This window comes from Globicephala melas, chromosome 3, assembly GCF_963455315.2.
Source record: "Globicephala melas chromosome 3, mGloMel1.2, whole genome shotgun sequence".
NCBI lineage: Eukaryota > Metazoa > Chordata > Mammalia > Artiodactyla > Delphinidae > Globicephala > Globicephala melas.
This window is the reverse complement of record NC_083316.1, coordinates 154,544,076-154,569,689: the sequence shown is the minus strand read 5'-3', so window position 1 is coordinate 154,569,689 and position 25,614 is coordinate 154,544,076. Positions and strand designations below refer to the sequence as shown.

The 25,614-nt window shown below is 50.1% G+C and overlaps 1 protein-coding gene and 1 pseudogene across 1 annotated transcript in view; one reads left to right on the top strand and one right to left on the bottom strand.

Moving 5' to 3' along the window:
- Positions 1–25,614, bottom strand: part of ADAMTS2 (ADAM metallopeptidase with thrombospondin type 1 motif 2) — a 247,111-nt gene that overhangs the window by 51,056 nt on the left and 170,441 nt on the right. Inside the window, exon 5 of the mRNA XM_030844679.3 lies at positions 20,975–21,058. Coding sequence (XP_030700539.1) covers positions 20,975–21,058 — 84 coding nt within the window. The remainder of the gene's footprint in view (positions 1–20,974; positions 21,059–25,614) is intronic.
- LOC115846213 (eukaryotic translation initiation factor 2 subunit 3-like) lies at positions 10,036–20,641 on the top strand (annotated as a pseudogene).

Genomic DNA, 25,614 nt, shown 5'->3' with positions numbered 1-25,614 from the left:
CATCCTATTCAGCCCCTGCTCTGTGCAGGGCCTGGCCAGGAGGCAAATGCAATGAACCTCGGTCACCCTGAAGAGCTTACATTCTGGCAGGCCCCAGGACAGGGGAGACAGAACTCCCAGTATGACTACAAGCCCAGAGACCTGTGCTTTCCCCTTGATAGAAGCTATTTGCAGAAAACGACACAAGGGAGAGAAAAACCTTGCAGCAGATACAGCAAAGGAGCCACATGAGGAACAGGAGCACAGGGATAATTCCCTCAGGATCCACGGACAGGAAGCCACTGGGAGCAACCACATTCCATTTTGTGTCATGACACATACCTACTAGCCAAGGCTGGCTGCTAAACTGGCAGCACTGCAGCCTGATCTGCACCATGGCATTGGCATTCACTCTCTCATTCAGTCTTCACAACCACCCGAAGAGGCAAGAAACTGAGGCTCAGAGAGGTCAAGTAACTTGCCCCAGGTCACACAGCTAGGAAGCCTGAAACCAAAGTTTATATTCAATCCACTGCCCTAAACTTCCTCCACAAATAAAACATAAACAAAATCAAGTCTCCTATAAGCTGCACTCATCCCTTTTCTCTCCACAATCCTCACGGCAGACACTCCAGTTTCTGCTCTCACCACATACTCCCACCATCAAAGTGGTTCCCTCTAGGCAGAGAGTACTGGGCACGTTCTTTTCCACTTTAAGGATACATCTGTCCATAAAGTAGAACTATGCATTCTTTGGTAGACACGTAAGCAGATGTTTTGTCTCTTCTCTTGCATGAATATATCCATCAAGCAGAGCCACATATTTCTCTTTTTGTGTATAAGTAGCAGAGAATAAGGTATAGGGTATTGTTAGTAAGCCAGCATGTTGCAGAAGAAGGAAGAACGATTCAAGGCCAGGGAGGACTAGTCATTGCCAGGCATCTCGTGAGTTACCCAAGTCAATGGCTTAAAAGATGGCAGACCAGTTCCCAAGTCCTAAGCACAGAGCCAATTGCTCCTGAGAGATGAGATTACTTGTTTTAATAAGATATAGTTGAGGGGCTTCCCTGGTGGCACAGTGGTTAAGAATCCGCCTGCCAATGCAGGGGACACAGGTTTGAGCCCTAGTCTGGGAAGATTCCACCTGCCGCAGAGCAACTAAGCCTGTGCACCACAACTACTGAGCCTGCACTCTAGAGCCTGAGAGCCACAACTACTGAGCCTGCGTGCCACAACTACTGAAGCCCACGCACCTACAGCCCATGCCCCGCAACAAGAGAAGCCACCGCAATGAGAAGCCCGTGTGCCTCAACGAAGAGTAGCCCCTGCTCACCGCAACTAGAGAAAGCCCGCGCACAGCAACAAAGACCCAACGCAGCCAAAAATAAATAAAATAAAATAAATAATTTTTTTTAAAAAAGAAAAAAAAAAGATGTAGTTGAGTCCTAACGAAGTCAATCATAGACTGGAGCGAGAGGTCTGGTGGCCAGGACCTGTTAGACATTGGCACAGAGGTGGACAGCCCAGAGGATGCTGGAAAAGGGGAAGGGAGGTACACTCCTGCCCCCCTTGTGATTCGGAGAAGCATGTGACAAGCTCTGGCCAATTAGCTGTGAGTAAAAGTGACGTGTGTCTCTTCCCGGTCCAAGCACTTAATTGCCCACATGAGCGCCTCCAGAGATCTCTCCTTGTTGGCATGTGAACCAGCATGTTGAGATGGTAGCTGCTCTGTCACCTAAGCCTTGAGTGACAATGAGACCAGAGTCCTCTGCCAATTCACAATGAACATACAAGTGTGAGGGGGAAATCAATCTTTGTTGTTGTAAACTGCGGGGACATGGAGCTTGTTTGTTCCTGCAGCACAGCACGGCCCGCCCCGCCTGACACAGAAAGGGCAAAGGAAGGGGACGTGGCATCTATATCTCATCCAAGCAGGTAGCTCAAGACCCTGCCAGGTGATCACTGTCTCCAGAAAACCTTGAGAGGCCACAGCTCTGGAGGAGGAAGTGAGTGAAAGACTCTCCTTTCTAGGGAAGGATCTTTGGGTGGAATGAGAAGGAAGGGACCCTCATGGGTGGATCTGATTTGGTGCTTGAGTATGGACCCCACTGGGCTTCAGAGTGCCAGCCCAAGTCCCGATCAGAGGGTGATCACAAAGGCCACTGATGACCACTTGGTCAAGGATGGCCTCAGAGCCCCCACTGGAGTGGGACTCCCCCAGCTCCACAAAGCCCAAAACCAGTTCAGAGCCTTGTTAGTCCATCTCCAACAAAAGGGCCTTGTTTCCCTCAGGGCCATGTCTCTCAGCCCAAACATCAGGGGATTGTTCCCCTGGTAGATTGCAGCTACTTTTGCCTGGGGTCTTCTGACAACAGCAGCCCAGTCCCCCTTTGGTAAAATATCCTCTCTGTTAATCTGGGTCTGACCCTAGGCTCAGGGGTGGGAGGGCTCAGGCCCAGCCAACCCCACCCTGCACCTTCCCAGCAAAGGATGGTTGGGGCCAAGGAGTTGGAAAGGTGTGAGACTGCGAGCCTGGAGCTGCCACTAGGGGAGGAGACCCCAGGGGAGGAAGAAGCCAGCATAGATAGAGCAGGGCCTGGGGTGGAGAGAGGTCAATTCCTGGTATCTTCACACAACCACCTGGCTCCCCCAGGCCTGAGGCCAGCCTACCCCAGGCCTGTTTGTTACCTATTGCCACAAAATGAGTTACTTCCAAACTTTATGGTCTGAAAAACCTCAAACACTTATCTCATGGCTTCTGGGTTAGGAATCCAAAGGCAATCTAGTGGGGTCTTCTGGCTCAAGGTCTCCCATGAGAGTGCTGGCAGCTGAGACTGGGGCTGCAATCCCATCCAAAGGCTCCCCTGGGGAAGATCCACTCCCACACTCACTCACGTGGTTACTGGCAGGATCCAGTTCCTCACGGGCACATGGACCTCACCACAGAGCAGTCACACGGGGCAGCTTGCTCCCCCCAGCACGAGTGACCCAAGAGACAGCATTGATAGGGCACATCCAAGACAGAAGTCTCAGTCCATTTAGATGCAAATCTCAGTCCTGCCCAAACCCACAGGGAGGGGAACACACCAGGGAGTGAATACCAAGATGTGGGCTCACCAGGGGCCATTCCAGAAGCTGTCTGCAGCAGATATGTGTCTCATATATTGTGTGTCAGGAAATTCCTCCCATGAAAGTCAATTTGGGTTGTGTTGTTGTCACTTGCAGCTGAAAGAGCATGAGCAGGGGACTTCCTCCTTGGAGAATCGTGGGAAGCTCAGTCAAGGGCACTGGCTGGCAAAGGAAAGCCAGTGGCTGTTCTCCAGGGTCCAGCTGGTATGTCCAACACCAGTGGGAGAGAAGCTCTGGTCACATCTCTGACAAGGAGTCAAGAGCCCAGTCAGAAAGACACACTGTGTCAGGGCCAGAGAGCAGAAATAAGGCCATGGAGTTGGGGACAGAGGCAAAGGCTGAAACAGGGTGAGAACAAACAAGCTGGGGGCTCAGAGAGAGGCCTGACTGCTCAGCGGGTGGGCTCGTGGGAAGTGCTGGGTGGGTGTTGCAAACCCAAAGGCCCACAGGCCAAGGCCGGTGATGTAAGTCAGTGAGGCAGGTTGGTTCTAAGGAAAAACGAGTCTGTCTTTTATTTGCAGTTCAGAAGGGGTAAGGTTCCAGAAGAGTATTTCCCTGTTATGGTAAAGAAGTTGGGGGGATAAAGGAGTGGCGAGGACTGTGGCCAACCAAGGAGCCTACGCCCAGCTGAAGGGGCAACAACACTCAGCGCCAGCCCCATCGGCATGGCACGCAGTGGACAGAGCCCAGGGCTGCCAGATCTGACTACTCAGGCCAATGTTCACATTTTACAAAGAAGCGTACCTCCTGGAAAACACAGACTCAAGTTAAAATAAGTTCTGTGGACAAAAGAAAACACATCTCTCAGGTCACCAGGTTGAGAACCCTGGAGAAAAGGCCTTAGCAGGTTGGACCCGACACTGGCACACTGGCGAGCGCCTCTTGCCTCCCAGACACCAGGCTCCTGGGTTCAGCCCAGGTTCCCAGCCCCTCTCAGCAGCCACCGTGATCTCACTGCTGCGGCAGGATAGGATAATTGATTGAAATATTGATTCGCATTTTGTTCTTGCCTCGTCTCCATTCCTCCACTCCAAGAAACAGCCTGCCATTTCCGTTCTCCAGCCCCATGGGGGTTTGCATTGCAGGGTCCAGAGCAGAAGTTGTCTGGGACCCCCTCCTGGCTTTTGGGTTCTGAGGAGACTCCCCAAGAGGAGGGGCAGAGAGAAGGGCTTGGAGGGGCTACACCAGGACGAGGTGGCCCTGGGGGGGCAGGTCACAGAAAACAATGGCCATGCGCTGGGCCCTGGGAACCTGCAGCCTAGACAGGACCCTTAGACATGGAGGAGGAGGGTGATGTCAGTGTTCCCACATCCAAGGTGCAGAGCTGCTGTACTTCCTATTTCTCTGCTCATGTCCCAACTTTCTCAAGGATCTGACCCATCTCAGATGGCCACCAAGGAGCTAAGGGCTGGGATCCTTATAGGGTCTGGAGAGTTCAGGAGGGTGCAGTGTGCCTTGTGCTCTGTGGCAGGTGCCAGATGCATGTGCATTTTAGAAAGAGCTCTCTGAGTCAGTGAGGAGGGAGGGGGGAGGGGAGGGGGACATTTGCTGAGATGGATGGGGGTGTTGTCTGGTGTAATGTCTCAGCAGTCAGGACCACGGGGTGGCAGGAGATGAGCAAGAGAGGTGTTGCCTGGTAAGAGACGGAGGATGGTTTCTGGCAGTGGGGCTTGCAGAGGAGGCATGGGGAGAGGACCACACACTCGCAGGGAAAGGTGGGGTCTGCAGCATGCCGGGACACAGGCCAGGGATCATCCTTTTGGGCCCAGCTTGTTTCCTCGGTAAAAGTTCAGCAGTTTTCCTTTGGGGAGCTCTCCTGCTTCTCGGGGTGCAGCTCCTGGGGGAACAGTCCAGAGGCAGCCTGGGACTCAAGTTAGGTCAGTAGAACTGAGGTTCAAAAGAACGAAAAAACGGCTGAAGCAGGCTTGCCTAGTGGCAGCCTCCAAACCATCACCCACGAGCTTCTAGGCAGAAGCCAGCACCCCAGGCTCAGCCTTTCCTCTACCTACTTCTCCTACTTCCTGAGAGCTGCCAGCCTTCCCATACGTTCCGCCTGCCTTGAAGGGCTCCTCACAGACAGAGATGTCCAGGCAGAGGGCCCAGGAGGGAGGTCTGGGCACCCACGAGGGTCACTTGGGCTCTAGTGGGATCTCCCCATACTCCTCTGCCACCCGGCCCACATCCACAGCCCTCAGACATCTCCACCCCGTGCCTTTGCTATGTATCACACAGCACGTGAGCTGTAGTCCTCATCTGAGCGAGGAAAGGAGACGTGTCTATTTCTCCTTCAGAAGTGATGGAGAGAGGCTGAGAGAGCTGCTATTGCAGTTAAGATTCTCACACCCAGCTCACTGCATCCTCCTGGCCCCAAAGTCGTCTATCTGCTCCTTTTTGCATTGGCTTCTCTGCCTGTTCCCACCTGTGTTGGGCTGAGGACTGCACAGAGGGCCATGGTGTTCCAGGGGGCAGCACCCCAGGCCCAGTAAGGGAGTGGCCCCAGAACCAGCCGGGATCTCACAGACCAGCCTCCCTCCTCCCGAGGGAGCCAAGGGTGCCAGCTGTCCATAGTGCATGGAACTGTTTTTACAGTACACAGGACATTTATGCACCCTGGGGCTGGGTGGTAGCAGTGGGCTCTGCGTTCACACGTATCATCTAATTTAAAATGTATAATTGCCTTAAGATATAGATGCTGTTATTGACCTATTCTCCGGATGAGAAACCGTGTCTCAGACAACTGAAGTAACTCACCCCAAGTCCTACCGCTAGAAAGAGGTGGAGGTGGGCCTGGAAGCCACGCCGCCTCTGAAGGTGTTCTGTCTGCAGGGCCATCTCCCCTAGGCAGGCGGGACAAGAAAGGAAGGGCGAGAGCCAAGGTGGCCACCAGGTGGCGCTGCTGCCGCAGGAACAGCAGCGCGGGGCCTCAGCCGGTGGGACGCCTGGATCCCAGGGCTCTGCTCTGAGACGCCAGGGCACGGGTTCAAGGGGGACCACGGAAGCCCCTGACAGCCTCTGTGGTCCCACATTAAACAAATCAGTTAAGATCTGAGCAGAAAGTTCTGTTCTTATCACTGCTCTCTGACATTTCCATTGTTTGCTCCAGAATGAGCTGAATTACATTTATGCTCTTACCTCCCTCAGTCAAGGAGACAGGAGAAAAGTGGGACCAGCAGCCTGGAGGCTCTGCAGGCTTGGGGGCATATCAGGGAGCCCCTCAGACCACAAACCCTTCCCACCAGGGCACCTGCAAGTGACAGGTGGGGCTCACCTGGGCAGCTCAGGGCCCTGGGGTTGGAGGCCTGCTCATCTGTCATCTGCCCTGTGTTCTTGGACAAGTTACCTCACTGTCCTGGGCTTCCCATCTGCAAAGTGGGCACAACCGCAGCACCGAGCTGGGAGCTCAGGCGCTTCTGTCCGTGGTGATCAGCACCCACAATGTTCTTTGTCTCTGCCCCTTGGCTCATGTCCCACGGATCCAGCTGAAGCCCACCGAAGCCTTCTCAACTGCCATGACCCCAGAGGGTCTCCTGCCCAATCCGCCCTCCCAAAGATGCACAAAACAGGACAGCGTGCGCAGAGTGGAGTCCAGATCGGCTGGGTTCAAGAAAGCAGAGGTCCAAGAGGGAAGAGATATGGGAACATATGTATATGTATAACTGATTCACTTTGTTATAAAGCAGAAACTAACACACCATTGTAAAGCAATTATACCCCAATAAAGATGTTAAAAAAATAATAATAAAATAAAAATAAATTTAAAAAAAAAAAAAGAAAGCAGAGGTCAATTCTCAACCTTGGCACTGCTGGCCCTTGGGGCCAGGTGATTCTCTGCGGTGGGGACTGTCCTGTGCACTGAAGGACGCTGAGCAGCATCCCAGCCTCTACCTGCTACATGCCACGAGCATCCCCAGGGTGGGGGGCAGCAAAATGCCCTCTGTGGGGAGCATAGCCAAAGAGCCCGGAGCTCATGTTCCCCAGCCTGTGGAATAACAGCCCAGCAAAGCTGCTCACCGCTGTGTGACCTCGGTAGGCCACTCACCTGTCCTGGCAGGTGGGGGTGATGAGGTGACTGCCCCAGAGAGCTGCTGTGAGGGTGAAGTGTGTGACATCACATAAGGGGCTGCAGACAGGGTCTGAGCCAAAGAGGGCACTGCAGGCTGTGACTTGCATGAATACCCTTGTTCCTGTTGTCATTGCTAGTGTGCACTCCCCTTACAGGGGACACTAAGGCTCAGTGAGAGTAAATAGCTCACTGAAGGTCCCACAAGGATCAACAGGGCCAGAATTAACACCAAGCCCCAGGCTGGTTGCAGCACAGGCTCCCCCGAGGCTGGGGGTCTTCTCCAGGCAGCTCCAGTGGACAAGGCGGTGCCTGGAGCTCAAACCTCATGACAGGCAACCCCAATACCAGTGAGGGCTGGAAGGCATGATCCTTATTTCTCTGCTCAGGACCCCCATATCATCAAGGAACATTCCAGACATCCTCCCAGAGGCTGGGAAGCTATTCCCAGAGAAAGCCAGCTCAGGATTCTTCACATGAACCTTTCCAGCTCAAGCCTATGGGGCACATCTGGCCCTAATGCTTCCTGTTCTTCTATGGACCATGGAGAGTCTGGCTCAGGAGGTGGGCCGCAGTGACTGGGGGTGGGGGTGGGGGCTGGACACCATGCTTGGCCCCCATCTGATTGGGGGCTGGGACCCAGACTCTGGGGAAACCAGGGGCTGTCCCTGGGGTGTTCTGAATCCCCTACACTGCCCCTCACACAGTCAGGGAAGCGGAGGTCCAGAGCAGGTAGGCAATGGCCCAGGACATGCAGTAAGCAGATGGTGGCACTGGGCCCTTGAACACTGAGCCCTGCCCCAGCATTCTCTTCTCTTGCCTTCCCCTAAGAGACTCACAGTCAGAATTTCCCAGACCCTTCCCCTCCAACGCTGAAAAATTTCTAAGAGCATTCCATATTTTGTCTTGACCTGACAAGATACCTTATGTTCTTTGATTGTCCCCAAGTCTCTGATTTCCATTTGCTTTGATTTTAATCATCTTTGGAAATATTTAAAATGAGAACAGTTCAGTAGCTTTGGTGCCTTCTCAAAAAAAAAAAAAAAATCAATTGAAAAGCCAGTTGCTATGCAACCCTCAAGTGTTGCCGGTGTTCTGCTCCCTGGCTGATGGCATATTGTATAAAATAAGATAATCTCTTTTCTTCTGCTGTGTTTTTTTTTTTTTTTTTTTTAAGAAATGGAGAAAAATGTTGTTTTAGGCAAAACTTGAGATAACTCAGAGGCTTCTCATAAGCTGGAAGACAAACAACATGTCACTTGCACAAGTGCTACTGATTTTATCCCCACTGGAGCCTTGGCGAGGCCTGGGGACAGGCACAGGGGGAGTGCAGGGTACGGAAGCTGCTCTCTTTCCATCACAGCTTGGAATAAATAACAGCATCTGAATACCGGGCCACTTTCTGCCCCAAGTCTGGGTCTCGGCCTCACAGCCCCTAGAGCGCTTCCGGCCAGGCCTTGGGGGACACAGCTCAGGCCCCTCTCCTGGCAGGGCTCCTGGCTCCAGTCACCTCGGCCTTGCTATGCTTAAAGTCTTCCAGGGACAGGGCCTCACTCACTGACAGGAAATGTGTGGCTCCTTGAGGAGCAGCTCATCAGAATCCATCCTCTCCGCGAGCCAAACTCTACTCCCCAACCCCATCTAGAAGCCCCTCCTGGCTTTTCCTTGAACAAGCAGAGCTCATTCCATTTACGTGAATCCCAGCCAGGCAGTCTCCTGCTGGGTCACCCCATCCAGGGCACCCCATGGTGCTCACCACTCCGAAACAATCTTGTTTACTGGTGAGTTCATGGGGAGCTGTTGCTCCAGTCCTGGGAGCAGGCAGGCAGGTCCCAGGATCCACCTGCTCAGGAGGCATGCTTCCCACTTCCCTGAGGTCCCTCAGACACCTAAAAACAGGGCCTCATCCCCAGCACTGTGCCACGTGGAGTCTGTGACCAGTGGACACAAACTTATCGCCCACAACGAGATAAGCACAAGCACAGAAATGGGAAACTTTTACAGCAGTTTGATGGAGTGATTTTATGTCTGTGGAATTTAATAATAAAAAGTCAGGGCCGGTATTTTTTTTTTTTTGTGGTACGCGGGCCTCTCACTGTTGTGGCCTCTCCCGTTGCAGAGCACAGGCTCCGGACGCGTAGGCTCAGCGGTCATGGCTCATGGGCCTAGCCGCTCCGCGGCATGTGGGATCTTCCCAGACCGGGGCACGAACCCGTGTCCCCTGCATCGGCAGGCGGACTCTCAACCACTGCGCCACCAGGGAAGCCCAGGGGCCAGTATTTTTGTATAATCTTGGTTTTTGTCACATTTCCCTTTTCTAGAAAATTCCTTTTAGATGTACTTACAGAAATATTGGTCCGTGATGCGACCTTTGGCTCTGAGGCGTTCTGTGTGTCTGGCTTGGCACCTTTGGCCCTGACAGCTACTCTCCACGGACTGTCATGTTCAGACTTATGGTCTGATTGCTCCAGGTCGGTGGAACGACCCCTCCTTTCCCACGGGGGTTGCTCCTGAGCCCACAGCCAAACACGCCGCACTGTCCCTAGGCTCCTATGCTCTGTGCAAGGCACAGAATGCTCCGTTCCAGAGACGATGGGCCAGCAGGTGGGGCCACAGTCCCCCTGCGTCTGGATATCTGTCTAGCGCCAGCCCTCCTGGATGTGGTTGGCCAGCCATGTCCTCCTAACTCTACTCTCCCCCTACCTGTGCTTCTGCAGTGTGTCCTCCCTAGGGAAAGTGAGATTCACACCCTGGACTCCACTCCCCACTCACAATCCTGCCACTCGCTGGAGGAGGACCAAGTCTGGCCCTATAACTTTCTGGAATCCCCCAGGACACAGAGGCCCTGATGGGCGCCAGCCTCCCCCATGGCTTCCCGAGAAGAGGTGGGGTGGGGAGGTGGGAGAAGCTGGGCAGAGTGGGGGGTGGGCTTTGCTACAAAAGACTGGTCAGCCCCGCTGCCATCAGGGGCTGGGGGCCAGCAGAGGGGTGGCAGCATGTTGTCCTTCCCGGCCAGGCTTCAGGGGCTGGGGATGGATGTGGGGTTCTAACTCCACATCCTGGTACCTCTTTTATCTTGACACCTCTGAGGTCATCAGCAGAAGTCTAAGGCTGGTCTGCCGAGCCCTGCTGGGGTGCAGTGGGTGCAGCCTGGACTCGGTTCTGAAAGCACACATCCAGTTCCACATTCTCCCTTCCTGTCGCCTCACCATCATGGATTCCCAAACTCCTTCCCAGTGGGAAGTCATGGAGGCGAGGGAGGCGTTGGTCCCCCTGTGCCCTCTCACTTCTCACTGTATTGGTCCTGGTCTCATTGAAGCTGCTCCACTTGCCCAAGCGTGCTGTGGCCACCCGTCTTCTTGGCCATGGGCTCGAGGCAGCCCCATGGCCTGACCTCCTTCCCATACTGTCCCCAGGAAGAGTAGGCCGTAGCCTCACAATGGGGTCCATGCCCGCTTCCCTTACCCTTACTCTGCCTATGGGGGACTCGGAGGGTACCAACATGGCTCACGCAAAGCAGAACCCCTTGCTACGAGGTGGAACATAAAGGACCAGACTGGTCATGGCCATGAGGGAGGTGCCTGCAACACCTGGGTAATACAGCCTCACCTGTAGGTAAGGCCACATACTTGTGGCAGCCTGCATCCTCCCTCTGGCCAAGATGGCTCGCCCAAAGTTTCCACAGACACTCAGGTGACAGAGTTCCCAGGCAGAAGAACAGAGATCCCTCTCCAAGTGCCTCCAAGCCACCACAGAGAAGAGGTGCCCAGCAAAAGCATGAAGTCCTTTCTACATGCTCCTTCAAATCAGAACTAAAATGTTGGACATGACAGAGCCCTGTGGCATGCCGCTGGAGACCCTTCCCCAGATGCTAGCATTCAGTTACACAGAATTACTTGGACTCTACCATTTTTAAATGATTTTTTAAAAATATAAACAAATTTTCCATAATTAAAAATGCACTATTTCAATTATAAAGGAAACATCCTTATCATGATCAATTAAGAAAATTCAGTAAAGTACAAAGAAGAAAATAAAAATCCATCACCTACTACCCAGAGATAAGTACTATTCACGTTTGATGTATTCCTTCAGTCCCTTCTGTGTAGATACTTGCAAACAAAATTGAGATCCTACTACTGTAAGCTTATATCCTTTTTTCCGAAAAGCCAACAAACTTGACTTCATGCTGTAACCATTTCCCCAGCCCTTAAACGTGCTTTGAAAATGGGATTTATTGGCAGTCTAATAATCTACCACATAGACATAGTGTAATTTATTTAACTAGACCCCTATTGGCAGACAATTTACATTGCTTCCAGTTGTTTACACTTAGAAATAAGGCCCTGGCTTTTGTCTTGTTCCTAAAACTTCATCCACAGCTCTGTTAACTGCTTTGGAATAGAATCATAGAAACGAATGACTGGGGGCAAACATGAAGAACATTTTTAAGGGAAATGACAAACTGCCACATTTCCTTCCAGAAATGTGTACACATTTATGCTCGTACCAGAGGCGTGTACTGCTGCGTTCACCCAAGCCAGCAGTAAATCCCTCGTCTTAATCTTAACACAGCTGATGCTTTTAAAATGGTAAACGTTTATTTCTTTGATTAATAGTAAAGTTCAATGTTTTCTCTTTTTTTGCCATTTGTATTTTTTCTTCAGTTAATTGCTTACGTCCATTGCCAATTCTGTTTTTCCTAGGGCTCTTCATATATTAGGATATCTTTTCCATATTGCAAATGCTTTTCCTGATTGTGGTTTGCCCTTCGTTTGTGTTTTTTTTGTTTTTTTTTGTTTTTTTTTGCGGTACGCGGGCCTCTCCCTGCTGTGGCCTCTCCCGTTGAGGAGCACAGGCTCCGGACGCGCAGGCTCAGCAGCCATGGCTCACGGGCCCAGCCGCTCCGCGGCATGTGGGATCTTCCTGGACCGGGGCACGAACCCGTGTCCCCTGCATCGGCAGGCAGACTCTCAACCACTGCACCACCAGGGAAGCCCCTGTTTGTGTTTTTTGATGACTTTATATTTTAAGTATTCAAATATATCTATCCTCCTCTTTACAATCCCTTCGACTGTATTTATGCTTAGGAAGTCCTTGACAATGAATATTTTCTTCTTGATTTGTATGGTTTAACTAGTTGAATTTTATTGGCCTATGTTTATCATCTGATGTATTTAATTTGCTATATATGAAATTTATATTTATCATAGACTTATTTATAACACTTTATAACCATTCCATTTATATTTATCGCATGTTATTTATATGAGAGGTATTTTCAGAGCTATATATTTTATTCAGTTGATCTGTTAATGCTTATGCAAATATAGTATATTTTAATTATTTTTGCTTTACAAGGTGTTTGAAGTAAATCCTTTTTATTTGCTTGGCTTTCAAGGTTTTCCCAGACATTCTTGACTGTTTATGCTTCTAGATGAATCTTAGAATCATTTCATCAAGTTTCCAATTATTAATCTGGGAAAAGTCACTACTATACCCAGTGTTCCCGTAAGGAATAGCATATGTCTCTTCATTTATTTTTATTTTTTTCCTATCATTAACAATGTGCAATTTTCTTCCTATACGTAGGTCTTATAGCTGTCTTGTTAGGACTCTTCCAGGTATTTTATATTTTTGGTTACTATCGTTAAGGGAACTTTCTTTCCCTATTATCTTTACTACCAGGGCATTGTGGGTTCACACAGAAATTATTGGGTTTTGTGTAATTATCTTATATTTGGCCATGTCACTAAACTCCTTGGTTTTCTGATGGATTCTTTTAGGTTTTCCGGGCACATAATTATTAGCAAACAATTATAATTTTATCTGTTCTCCTTGATACTGGTTTCATGTCATACGACATTGTCCAGAATTCCAAAACCTCAGTAACAAAGTTATGCGTCTCTTTCTTGTTGCCAATTTTACTGTAACTGTTTCATAAGAGCAGCATGTCCCAAAGCAAATTCTGTAGAATGTTGATTCCATGAGGAAAAGGGTTCTGTTGAGAAATAGTTTGGAGAAACCATGCATACTGATCCATCTCCTAGAGATTCACCCTGCACATTTTCATAGTAAAGTCTCTGAGAAATTTTGCTGTCAGGAATACCTGTTTTACTTTGTTTTATAAGCATTTCCCAGACTCATTTGACCATGGAACCCCTCTATTCTCCTGTGAAAACATCTATGAACATCCTGAGAATTAGCTATGCAGAACACTTTTAGGGACAATGTGCTTCTTTTTCCACCTTTAAATAAAATTTGGGTTGTCATGTTACCATCTGTTACTAGTTTCACAGATCTTTTAAAAACCATGAGATACCCTCTCAGTTCCTATGGAGCTGATCACACTCCTTGCCCTGCTGGTGCCTTCAGCAGAGCCCCCTGGGGCTCTTTCTCAGGTGCCCCCGACTCGGTGTGCTTCTCTGTGCACCCCCATCCATGCCTTTGCAAAACATGCTTATCTCTTCTCTCCAGGCTCCAGTTCCCCATGCCAGCGTCTCCCTGGCTATCTCCACTGGGATGGCACAAAGCACCTCAAACTCAGCACGTATCCCCTGAGCTCACTGCCTCTCTCCCCCACATGCCACTTCCCCCCAGCTCCGTGCTCTCCATCTCAGGGGTCAGCATTATCATCTACCAGGTTGCCCAAGGCAAGGACTCAGTGTCCCTCCACATTCACCCGTGTAGCACCCACCCGCTCCTGGTTTGGCCTCCTAAAGTTCTCTTTCATCTTCTCTCCTTTCTTCACCCTGTGGCCACGGTCCCAGGACAGCTCACTAAGGTCCTCCCTTTGATGCCTCCCACCCTCTTCTAAGCCACCGCTCCCTGTGCTGGTTCTTCCCCCTTTCACTCCTTCCCCATGGCTGAAAAGTCACTGCCTCCAGTCGCTTGCCCTAATCTCTAAATAAGATTGCCTGCCTCCCTTGCCCTGACCAAGTCCCTGAGCCCTCAGTTGTAACTGTTTTTTTGTCTGCACCTCTGCTCTAGAGCAGCCCCTGAGATCAGGGACCACGTCGGTGACACGGCACAGTGCTTGGCACAAAAAACCCTCAAAAAGTATTTGTTAGGGACTTCCCTAATGGTCCAGTGGCTAAGACTCTGCGCTCCCAATGCAGGAGGCCCGGGTTCGATCCCTGGTTGGGGAACTAGATCCCACATGCCTCAACTAAAGATCCTGCATGCCCAACTAAAAGATCCCACGTGCCGCACGTGACCCTGTGCTAAGACCCAGCACAACCAAATAAATAAATAAATATTTTTTTAAAAAGTATTTGTTAGATGATGAGCTTTGTCATTAGGCAAATGGATCTGATGAATTATATGAACAGACTTTCTAATATTAAACAATCATCACATTCCTAGAATAAACCCTATTTTATCATGGTGAGAGTTTCTCTTTAGGCATTATTGAATTAAATGCTTAAAGCCTCAGGAATTCCTACATCTATTTTTAGAAGTGAAACAGGTCTGTACTTTGTCTTAGATATGCTACCTTTGGCAGCTTTGTGTGTAGGAATCATGTTGGCTATAAAGATAAATTGGGTGGATTTCAGAACATATATATATATATATATTCTGAAACAGTTTATGTGGTATTGCATTATCTTTGCTTAATAATTCCTTGCAAATGAATAAGAATAGACTGGCAAAAATATATTATCCGACTCTCTATTTAGAGGTAATTTTAAGATAACTTTGAAAACAGAGAAGAATTTGAGTTCCCACCATGGTTATGAGGCTTATTGTGGTATTTTCTACATTTTTTGGAGTCAGCTTTGAAATATTCCCATTTCCCCAGGAAATCCTTGTTTCCCAGGATTTCCAGGTCCCTGACGGAGGTTCTGAAAATCTCACCTTCAGGTTTTCTACCTGGTTTCTACCAGGTTTCTACCTGCCTGTGACACTTAAGGAAAGAAGAACAAGAAGAAACAGCTTTGGGTGGGGGCAATTTAGCACAGAGCCTGTCAGGAAGTAGTTAAAATAAACAAGGCTTTGTTCCATTGAGTAATCAACACTGGGAGAAGGAACCAGACAGTTTTTAGGTGAAATAAGAGCCAAAGCTTTGCCAGTGCTGGTAAGCAATTAACCATGCACAATTCTCCAATTTTTTTTTTTAAGGCTCAGACCACTTGGTGGCTCTCCTCCCCTTCCTACCCCACAACGTGAAGTTTCCCATGTCCCCTCTCCAGAGGTAGAAAGTGGGGAGGGGGTTGGATATAATCATACCCATCCCTCACACTACACACCTAAAAATTCCTCAGACCCTGGAGGATGCTAAGGGGGTCTCAGGCCAGGAATGGAGGGACTGGTAGGGCCCAGCCTGAGGAGGGGAAGGGATGGCGAACATGTTGATGGCTGCTCCAGTGGGGATGGGCAAAGTCCCATGGGACGTTCCAAGGATGGAGGCTGGAACTGTGTCATTGGGCCTGGGCCACCCCAGCCTTCCCTGGCTGTGTACTGTGTCTGCATGTCCAGAGTGCACCGCCATGCCACAAACCTGCCTGCTTACATGCAGAAGAAGGTGTGCACACTCCTCCTCCATTGACCACCACTGGGTGTCAGAGTCGAGGGATGGGGAGAAGGCCCAGGTGGAGATCTCCCAACAGCTGCCTAGGGCAGCAAACTCCTCCAAAGCTTTCTCTTCAGCTGGGATAAGCATCCCACTGTGGGCTGCATTATACACACTCTTTCTTTTAGTTTATGCTTCCTCTCTTTTCTTCTAGACTGAATATGCCAGAGATTTGCTTTTTCCAAGGCTCTCCTCTTGATTGATCCTATTGTTTCTTTCTATTTTCTAATGTATTGATTTCTGCTTTTTTCTGAACTATTTCCTTATTTTTACTTTCTTTAGGTTTTTGGTTTTGGGTGGTTGTTAACATCTGTTCTAACTTACCGAGCTGAATACAGGTTTAACTTGTTTTCATTCGCTCTGTGTGATCTTGGAAAGCACCTGCCTATGAATACAGCTTTGGCCACACCCCACAGGTTTTGATCTGTAGTACTCTTGTTTTCATTAGTTTTCCCAATAGTCTGCAACTGAGGGTCTAATATTATTCTTCCTAGGAGATTTTTTTTTTTCAAAGAGACTGGATTTATTCTTTTTATATATCCCTTCCCTCCACCTAGTTTTAGAGCACCGAGTCAGAGAATAGCCCAAACTATTTTTGCTGTATAAAATTCACTAAGGGCTTCCCTGGTGGCACACTGGTTGAGAGTCCGCCTGCTGATGCAGGGGACACGGGTTCGTGCCCCGGTCCGGGAAGATCCCACATGCCGCGGAGCGGCTGGGCCTGGGAGCCATGGCCGCTGAGCCTGCGTGTCCAGAGCCTGTGCGCCGCAACGGGAGAGGTCACAACAGTGAGAGGCCCGTGTACCGCAAAAAAAAAAATTAATTAATCAAAAAATAAAATAAATAAATAAAACTCACTAAAATTTTCTTTATGACCTAAAGTACTTCTGTAATTTTTAAGTGTTCTATGATTCCTCAAAAAGAAGGCACATTTTTCCATAGGGCAAGGGGAAAAAATGATATAACTACTAATTTAACTTTATCCACTATATTACTTGAAACTCCTATGCCTTTTTTTTAACTTAATAAAATATTTTATTTACTCCAATATATCCAAAACATTATTTCATTAATATCAAATTATTAAGAAAGTATCTTACATCTCTCCTTTTTTTTTTTTCTTTTGTACTAAGTCTTTGAAACCAGGCATATGTTTTATACTTACAGAACATCTCAGTTTGGACTAAGTACATTTCAAGTGCTCAGTAGCCACATGTGTCTAGTGCCTGCTGGACTGGACAGTGCAGCTCTAGACAGAAGATATCAATGCAGGGATACTGTCTCTTAAAAATCATGAAAAGTTTTTATTGGCTATAAATGACTGAATAACTTATTAAAGAAGGCTTGAACTGAGAAGGCTTTTTTTTTTTTTTTTTAAGCAACAAGGATATGGAGGTAGGGGAAACTCCTATGCCTTTTAAAATGTGATCTGTTAAAGGTCTTGAAAAGGGTATGAAAGACTCTTGCAGTAAGGTTTTTGCAAATTTCTCCCTTGATCTGACAGTCCACTTTGGTATACTATATGTTCTCCATGGGGCATGAAGGACCATGACTGCTATCCTCACTGTGGTCACTTCCATCACTTAAGAGTGACACACTTCCCAGGGTAGGAAGAGTGGGCTCAAGGTCCACTGTTCCTGGAATTTGACCAGCCATAAAGTCCTTCATTGTCATTTCTGTACTGCACGCCTTGTACGTTGTGTGCAGTTCGATTTTATTTTGTGAGACTGAGATTCTCTCTCTTTGAGTAGAGGAGTTAACCCTTTGCATAATTCACAACTTTCTTTTTTTTTTTTTTGCGGTACGCCCGCCTCTCACTGTTGCGGCCTCTCCGGTTGCAGAGCACAGGCTCCGGACGCGCAGGCTCAGTGGCCGTGGCTCACGGGCCCAGCCGCTCCGCGGCATGTGGGATCTTCCCGGACCGGGGCACGAACCCGTGTCCCCTGCATCGGCAGGCAGAACCCTTTGCATAATTTACTATGCCTTATGTGCCTCATCTTATTATGACTTGACTTTCTTCATACTGCGTGGGGTCAGACCACGGACTCCAGAATTTGGCTGCCAGGGTGAGAAGCTGGACTCCTGAGGAGCCAAATACCACTGGCTACTCATGCCACTGAACTGCCTTAAACCTCAGTGTCCTTATCTGTGAAGTGGGATCCTCATAGCTCCACTTCCCCATCTGTCCTTGGACGAAGTGAGATAATTTCGTGTAAAGTGTTCCCGAGCTGCCTGGCATAGGCACTTGCTCAGTCCACACTGGCCATCACCATGGGGCTCCTTCGTTCCTCACCAGCTCTCCTTTCAGGCACCCCCTTATTTTTCCATCTCAGGTCTTTGTGCCTGGGGGCTTTCTAATCCTGGTGCACGGACCCGTGCATGCTGCTAGGAAAGACGGTTCCAAGTTTCACAACAAAGGGAAGTAAGAAGGGCAAGACTGCTCAGTTAGAACAGCAGCTACGTGGCATGAGAAGAGGAGGACACAGGTTGTTTCTGATGCTTTGACATCCAGGGCCTTGCTGACCTGGGAGGAACTGCTCCTCCCAGGGTCAGCCAATTCCTAGAGACAGTAAACAACTAATTCTGGATCATATGCTCTTCAAATGCAAACCAACCAATTCAGAGTCCACACCCCCAGCCCCCTCCTTCATTGGGCTCTCACACTCCAGCCCACTATCCCCTGTGCAAATCACTAGGGCCAGGTACCAAACAACTAGGGCAGCCCCAATGCTCCTGAGCCTGCTGAAAATTATTCACACCGGCCAATCCTAAGCCTGCTTACCCCACCTTACCTTGTCCTTCCTGAGGAAACCACAATAAAGGTGCTCGCCCACAGTTTCCTTCTCCTTCCTTAGGCCTCCTGACCAACCATGGTGTTTCCGGTGCGGCCCTGCATGGCCAGAAACTGTGGGTAAAAAAACCATGGCAGGCGGGCTTCCCTGGTGGCGCAGTGGTTGAGAGTCCGCCTGCCGATGCAGGGGACACGGGTTCGTGCCCCGGTCCGGGAAGATCCCACATGCCGCGGAGCGGCTGGGCCTGTGAGCCATGGTCTCTGAGCCTGTGCGTCCAGAGCCTGTGCTCCGCAACCGGAGAGGCCACAACAGTGAGAGGCCCGCGTACCGCAAAAAAACAAACAAACAAAAAAACACATGGCAGTCACCTCCTGATCTGTTGGTCTCACCAAACTTGAATAATAACAAAACCTAAATTTTAGCCTCCAGGCAAGATAGCAGGGCGGGGTGGGGGGTGGGGGGCTTGAGGCTGGTGTGACTTTAGGGCAGCCGCACCTTTTTCAGCAAGATCTCAACACTTCGGATGTTACCAAGTTGATGCCACTTTCACGTGAAGTTATCAGCAGACAGTGCACAATTAATATAGGTACAATTGGTCATGTAGCTCATGGGAAATCTAGGGTTGTAAGAGCTATTTCTGGAGTTCACATTGTCAGGTTCAAAGATGAACTAGAAAGAAACATTACAGTCAAACTTGGCTATGCTAATGCTAAGCTATATAAACTTGACGACCCAAGTTGTCCTTGGCCAGAATGTTATAGATCCTGTGGAAGTAGTACACCTGATGAGTTTCCTACAGACATTCCAGGGACCAAAGGGAACTTCAAAATCAGTCAGACGTGTTTCCTTTGTTGACTGTCCTGGCCACGATATTTTGATGGCTACTAGGGTGAACGGTGCCGCAGTGATGGATGCAGCTCTTCTGCTGATAGCTGGGAACGAGTCTTGTCCTCAGCCTCAGACTGCTGGACACCTGGCTGCTACTGAAATCATGAAACTGAAGCATATTTTGATTCTACAGAATAAAATGGGTTCGGTAAAAGAAAGCCAGGCTAAAGATCAGCATGAACAGATGCTTGCATTCGTACAAGGTACAGTAGCAGAAGGAGCTCATATTATTCCAATTTCTACTCAGCTAAAATACAATATTGAAGTTGTCTGCGAGTACCTAGTAAAGAACATTCCAGTACCCCCAAGAGACTTTACTTCAGAACCCCGACTTATTGTTGTTAGATCCTTTGATGTCAACAAACCTGGCTGTGAGGTTGATGACCTTAAGGGGGGTGTAGCTGGTGGTAGTATTCTAAAAGGAGTATTAAAGTTGGGCCAGGAGATAGAAGTCAGACCTGGTATTGTTTCCAAAGATAGTGAAGGAAAACTCATGTGTAAACCCATCTTCTCCAAAATTGTATCACTTTTCGCAGAGCATAATGATCTTCAGTATGCTGCTCCAGGAGGTCTTACTGGAGTTGGAAGAAAAATTGAACCCACTTTGTGCCGGGCTGACAGAATGGCGCAGTTGGAGCTTTACCTGAAATCCTCACAGAATTGGAAATTTCCTATTTCCTGCTTAGACGGCTTCTAGGTGTACACACTGAAGGAGACCAGAAAGCAGCAAAAGTGCAAAAGCTGTCTAAGAGTGAAGTGCTTATGGTGAACATAGGATCCCTGCCGACAGGAGGAAGAGTTAGTGCAGTCAAAGCTGATTTGGACAAAATCGTTTTGACTAACCCTGTGTGCACGGAAGTAGGAGAAAAAATTGCCCTTAGCCAAAGAGTTGAGAAACACTGGCATTCAGTTGGTTGAGGTCAAATAAGAAGAGGAGTGACAATCAAGCCAACAGTAGGTGATGACTGAAGAAGTAAATAATAGATTTGGATGGAGCTGGAATTTCTCTTAACAACCTAGGGGTATATTTTCAAAGCAATAGTGAGGAATTAATTGCATAGCTCATTACCTTAGGAGTAGCTGTAAGGTTATTCTCATTTTTTGGTGATGAAAATTTAACCTCTAGTACTAAAATAGGGTCTACAATAAGTGTAAAAATTGGCATAATGTTGGATTGAATCTACATTTTACCAGAAATTAATCATTCCCAAATAACATCTAATTTATACATCAGCACAGGTTTGAAAGAAAACTGCTACAAACCAGCCTTTGCTGTAGCGCACATACCACTGAACCTGTTTGAAATAAAATTTTTCTTCTTAAAATAAAAAAACCCTAAATTTTAAAAGGAGTGAGGCTGAACGCAGAGTAGGCGTGGCTCACAAGCTCCTTGTTTCTTGTAGGAACCACAGGGCAGCCAGGGAGAGGTAGGGTGGTTTTGGCCAACACAAAGGCTTCCATAGGAGGCCTGCACCTCACTGGAGGGCCCCATTCATCCCACAGAGGCGGGGCGCTGGTGTGTCTGGAAGGCACCAGCCTGCAGTGCCCACTCACCTTCCCGTAGCTCAGCAGGATTATCCGCACCAGGACGACATTGATGTGGGCCCCCAAGGACTCATCGTGATAAATTTCATTGACCTGAAAGACAACCAGGGACGTGTCAGCAGAAACCACAGGCCCAAGGACGAGCTCTGGCTTTGCAAATGGCATCACCACCCAGCTAGGCCCCAGGCCAGAACCCTGGGACCCAGCCCCACTCCTTCCTCTTTGCCACACTTTATACCCAGGCATCACCACCAACTCTGAATCCATCCCTTCCTTTCCCTCTAACCCCTGCCAGGATATTGCCACTCCCTCCTCAGCAGCCCCTCCCACCAACTCAGGGATTCTCCACCTGGAGCCTACACTGGGATGGGGACACTGACCACTGTAAATGCAACATGGCCTTTCCTTCAGGGAGAACGCAGGCCACAAACCCCAGTGGCAGGGGCAATGCCGGGACTGTCCCTGGCAGAAATCACTCCTCAGTTGCTGCTGGTGGTTGTGAAATGTCGTCTACACTCATCACAACTTGGAAAGGGGGGTCATTCTAGACACACCAACAGATCTAATTTTTAATGTCTTAATTAAGAACAGATATTGCTATATCACAAAATTGTGCTCTGTTTTGATAACTGCGACTCATACTATTGGCTTCATTTGTATTTCTTCACTCTTTTATTATCATGTATTTAATATTTTACATTTACAAACATTATTGGTGCAGGTGCCCAGGGGCCTCACCAGATGTCAAAGGGGTCCACTGCACAAGAAAGGTGAGGAACCCTTCCTTCCCCACAGCACAGCCAGCATGAATTTCTGGAAACACTAGTCAGGTTAACCCTGGCTCAGGGCCGACAAAGCCTTCCTTCCCACCCTCACGCGCTCTCGGGATCTTACCTGAAATGGCCGCCTCATTGCCACCCACTTCATTCGTTCGCTTCCTGACAAAACCCTACTCTTCCGGAGGCCCAGCCTCGTGGCTGCTTCCTCCTGGAAGGGCCCCCAGGTCTGATCTGCTTCCCAGCCAGCACCAGGGTCCATTGCTTCCTGAGCTCTCTGTGTCCCCAAAGGGACTGTGAGTTGCATGGCCACCTGTATTTTCTCAGCATGTCTCCAGCACCCAGGACGCAGCAGCACACAGCAGATACTCAGGACACACTCGTCAAAAGAACGGATCCACTCATGCCATCACTCAGTGGAGAGGCACGAACTGACCATGCAACCCCTCCCTGTATGCAGACCGAGCCCAGAGGCTGCTGACCTACCCTTTGTGAGGGCAGACCCCACCAAGCGTGCCTCCCAGAGCCCACTCTGTCATCTCAGGCCAGTGCCATACTCCCCCTGAATCCCAGCTTTTAGAATCTCTATCTGAGCAATGGTAATTGCTACCTATAAACAGTAGGAAAACCCTTTGGGAAATCTGAGCGTTAGCAAGGAAAATCAATTCGTGATGGATGGGACAGGCAGGCACATGGGGCATGCTAGACAAGGAGCCTGGTGGCTCCTGTCACCATTGCTGTGTGTTGAGACGGCACCAATGGGAAGGCAGAGCTAATGTGCACGGTGGGGTCCAGGGAGGCCACCAGCCAGCCCTAAGTGCGGTCCCTGCCGGAAGCCTCCTGCCCACACATCTACCTTCCAATTATAATTTGTTTCTCTGCCCTGACCTGGCTTTCCTGCAGGGAAGGGACGACTGATAGCCCTACGGGATGGTCACTGTGACTCGGTGCATGAGTCTGGAGAGGGTGGACGCTGGCACTGAGAGCCACCTACCAGCAAGGTGACACCTGCAGCTGACAAGGCGGAGCCCTGGGAGGCTCTGCCAACTCACCCCTGCCGGACCTTCCCTTCTGAACAAGAATGACGGTCCCCATGTCACAAAGCTTTGTGAGGACGAGACTTCCGCACATGCATGATGGAATGATGTTGGTGAAAACAGGAAAACTGTATTAGTCACTGCTGCTAAGTCATATCGCCCCGCAGCCTCCCATGAGGTCACGGTGACGGGGTGTACACCCCCTAAACACGGAGGTCCTTGCCCACTTTTGAGGGTCAAACTAGACTTTTTGGTCCACAGTGAAACAACGGCCCTAAAAACTACTTTTTCCTAAGAGAGAGGATTTTTTTGTCTCCACAGTATTGCTTTATCTTTCACAAGCAGAGCCTCGCCGATTTGGCTCACGGAGTTTGACTGATAGTCGTGGTGTAGAAAGGAAGAAGGCAGTGACACAGGGAGGTCCTGCTGCATCTGGGGTTGAGTTGGGGGAGGGCGGGCAGGAGAGGAGAGAGGGGAGAGAGACAGGAGTGAATGGCCAGCTTCACTTTACTCCCTTCAACTCTGACTCCCAGGTCATGCTTCGAGTGGGGGGCCGGGGCGGGGCAGAGAGGGTAAAAACAGCCCCGATGTTTGGGAAGAAGATGAAAACAGAGAGAGCTTGAACCTGCTCTCTGGGACCTGGGAGGGGACAGGTTCTTGTCAAGGAGGGGTGGCTTCAGAGAGCTGAAATGGAGTCCGGCTCCCAGCTATGCCTAGGGCATCCAGGGACAGTGGCAGGATAGATTGCTATTTGGAAGGAATTCAGGGCTGAGTTCAAAGAATTACCTCATTTTATGCTCCCAACAGTCCTTTGAGGCCAGAAGGAGGGGTATCAGCCCCTCCTGAGAGATGAGGAAGCTGAGGCTGGTCCCCAAGGGAAGAAGGAGATGCAGGGCTTCTTCTCAGTTCCTGGCCCAGACCCTGCCCATCGGGGCCCAGGATCCTCCTGTTCTCCTGGTCCCACCACTGGGGCCGATGGCAGCCACTCTCATCTCGGGTAAGGGGTCTTGTATCCTTCTTGGATGCTGGACAGGTCTGACCCTGACTCCTGGTTCGAGAGACAGGAGGGCGCCAGAACCCTAGGATCCCCACCACCAGGCGCTGGACTCTGCGAGGCAGAGGCCCACCTCCTGCTGGGGGTGAGGGCCAGGCAGTCAGAGCCAGGGGGTGTCAGGCTGCTGAGCGAGGGCCCAGCTGGGGAAGCACTGTCTTCTGAGTTGCCCATCAGCCACCAGCTCCTGTCAATTGGGCTGGGCACCCTGACTCTGCCCTCAGAGACCAACTGGGCCTCCAGGACTACTGAGGAACTAGAAAAGGCACGTCTGGAGCACACCCAGCAGATAGCCAGCAAGGAGGCCAGGCCTGCTCTCGAGATGCCCCAGCCCCGCCCTCCCTGGTAGCCTTCCACTGTGGTGTACCTTTCACTGTTTTCTCCTAGGAAGCCTCTGCCCTTCCACACAGGGACACAGCTGCACACAGTTTGCTCCTCTTAGGGAGGAAGGGCTTCCAGCTGGGTGTGCCCCAGCCTCGCCCTACAGCACAGGCACCTCTTGGCAACTGCTGGACCTTCTGGGTGCTTCCCAACCTGGATTCCCACTCACAAGCCCTCCCGGTGGCCTCACCTGAGGCCCGGCCCCCTGCAGCCCCCTCCCAAGCAGGTGGGACCCCCCCAGTGACCAGGTGGCCTGGGACGTCTTCTTGCTCATTACGGTGGTGTGGCAGAATCCCCCCACCTGCAAACGGGTTCCCCTCCAGTGTCTGGCTCCCAATCCCCACGTTGCGACTCATCAGGAACAGAAAGGGCAGAATGCAGGGCTTGTGGGCCATGGAGGAGGCTGGCTCTGCTGAGGAGTGGGCCCTGCCCTGCCCCGCCAGGGCCACGCCAACTTTTCAGGGGGCTGTGAAATTGCCACAGCCCCCTGAGGCCAGCTGCATCCCACTCTCCACAGGTGCTGCCGGTGAGGCCAGAAGCCAGCAGGGCCCGCTGTGGTGTAGAGACCCCCGGGAATAAGTAAGATGCCCAGTAAAACACTTGCCTCCGTAATAGGGACACAGCTACAACATTTCCACCAAGCAGAGAGCTAACAGACATGGCACAAAGAGCCACAAAGACAGAAGGCAGCTTCCAAACATCTCCCTCCCAACTCCCCCCCGTCCCTTGACTCCCATTCCATCTCCTCCACAGGTAGATAAGGAAGCAGCACCTTCCCACCTCGTGTCTCCCTCACGGTCATTCTTCACGATGGTCACCTCAGAAAAGGTCTGACCTCCTGCTTCCTCTGCCTGAAACCCTCAGTGGCTCCCCGGTGCCTTCAGGAACGGGCCTCAGCCCTCAGCCTGGCACTTGGGGCCCTCTCTAAGCTGGCCCTGGCTGGCTTCTCTGAGCTCCACTTCAGCTACTTTCCTCCAGGAACCCTCACTCCTGACAGCTCTGCCTTCCCGGAAGCCAGCTGCCCTCTCCTGCTGCTTGTGCTATGGTTCATACCTGGAGTTCCCTCTCCAGCCTCTGAATTCTTTTTTTTTGTGTGTGTGGCGCACGGGCACGGGCTTAGTTGCTTCGTGGCACATGGAATCTTTCTGGACCAGTGATCGAACCTGTGCCCTCCGCATTGCCCTCTTTTTTTTACATCTTTATTGGAGTATAATTGCTTTACAATGGTGTGTTAGTTTCTGCTTTATAACAAAGTGAATCAGTTTTACATACACATATATATATTCCCATATCTCTTCCCTCTTGCATCTCCCTCCCTCCCACCCTCCCTATCCCACCCCTCCAGGCGGTCACAAAGCACCGAGCTGATCTCCCTGTGTTATGCGGGTGCTTCCCATACAAGAG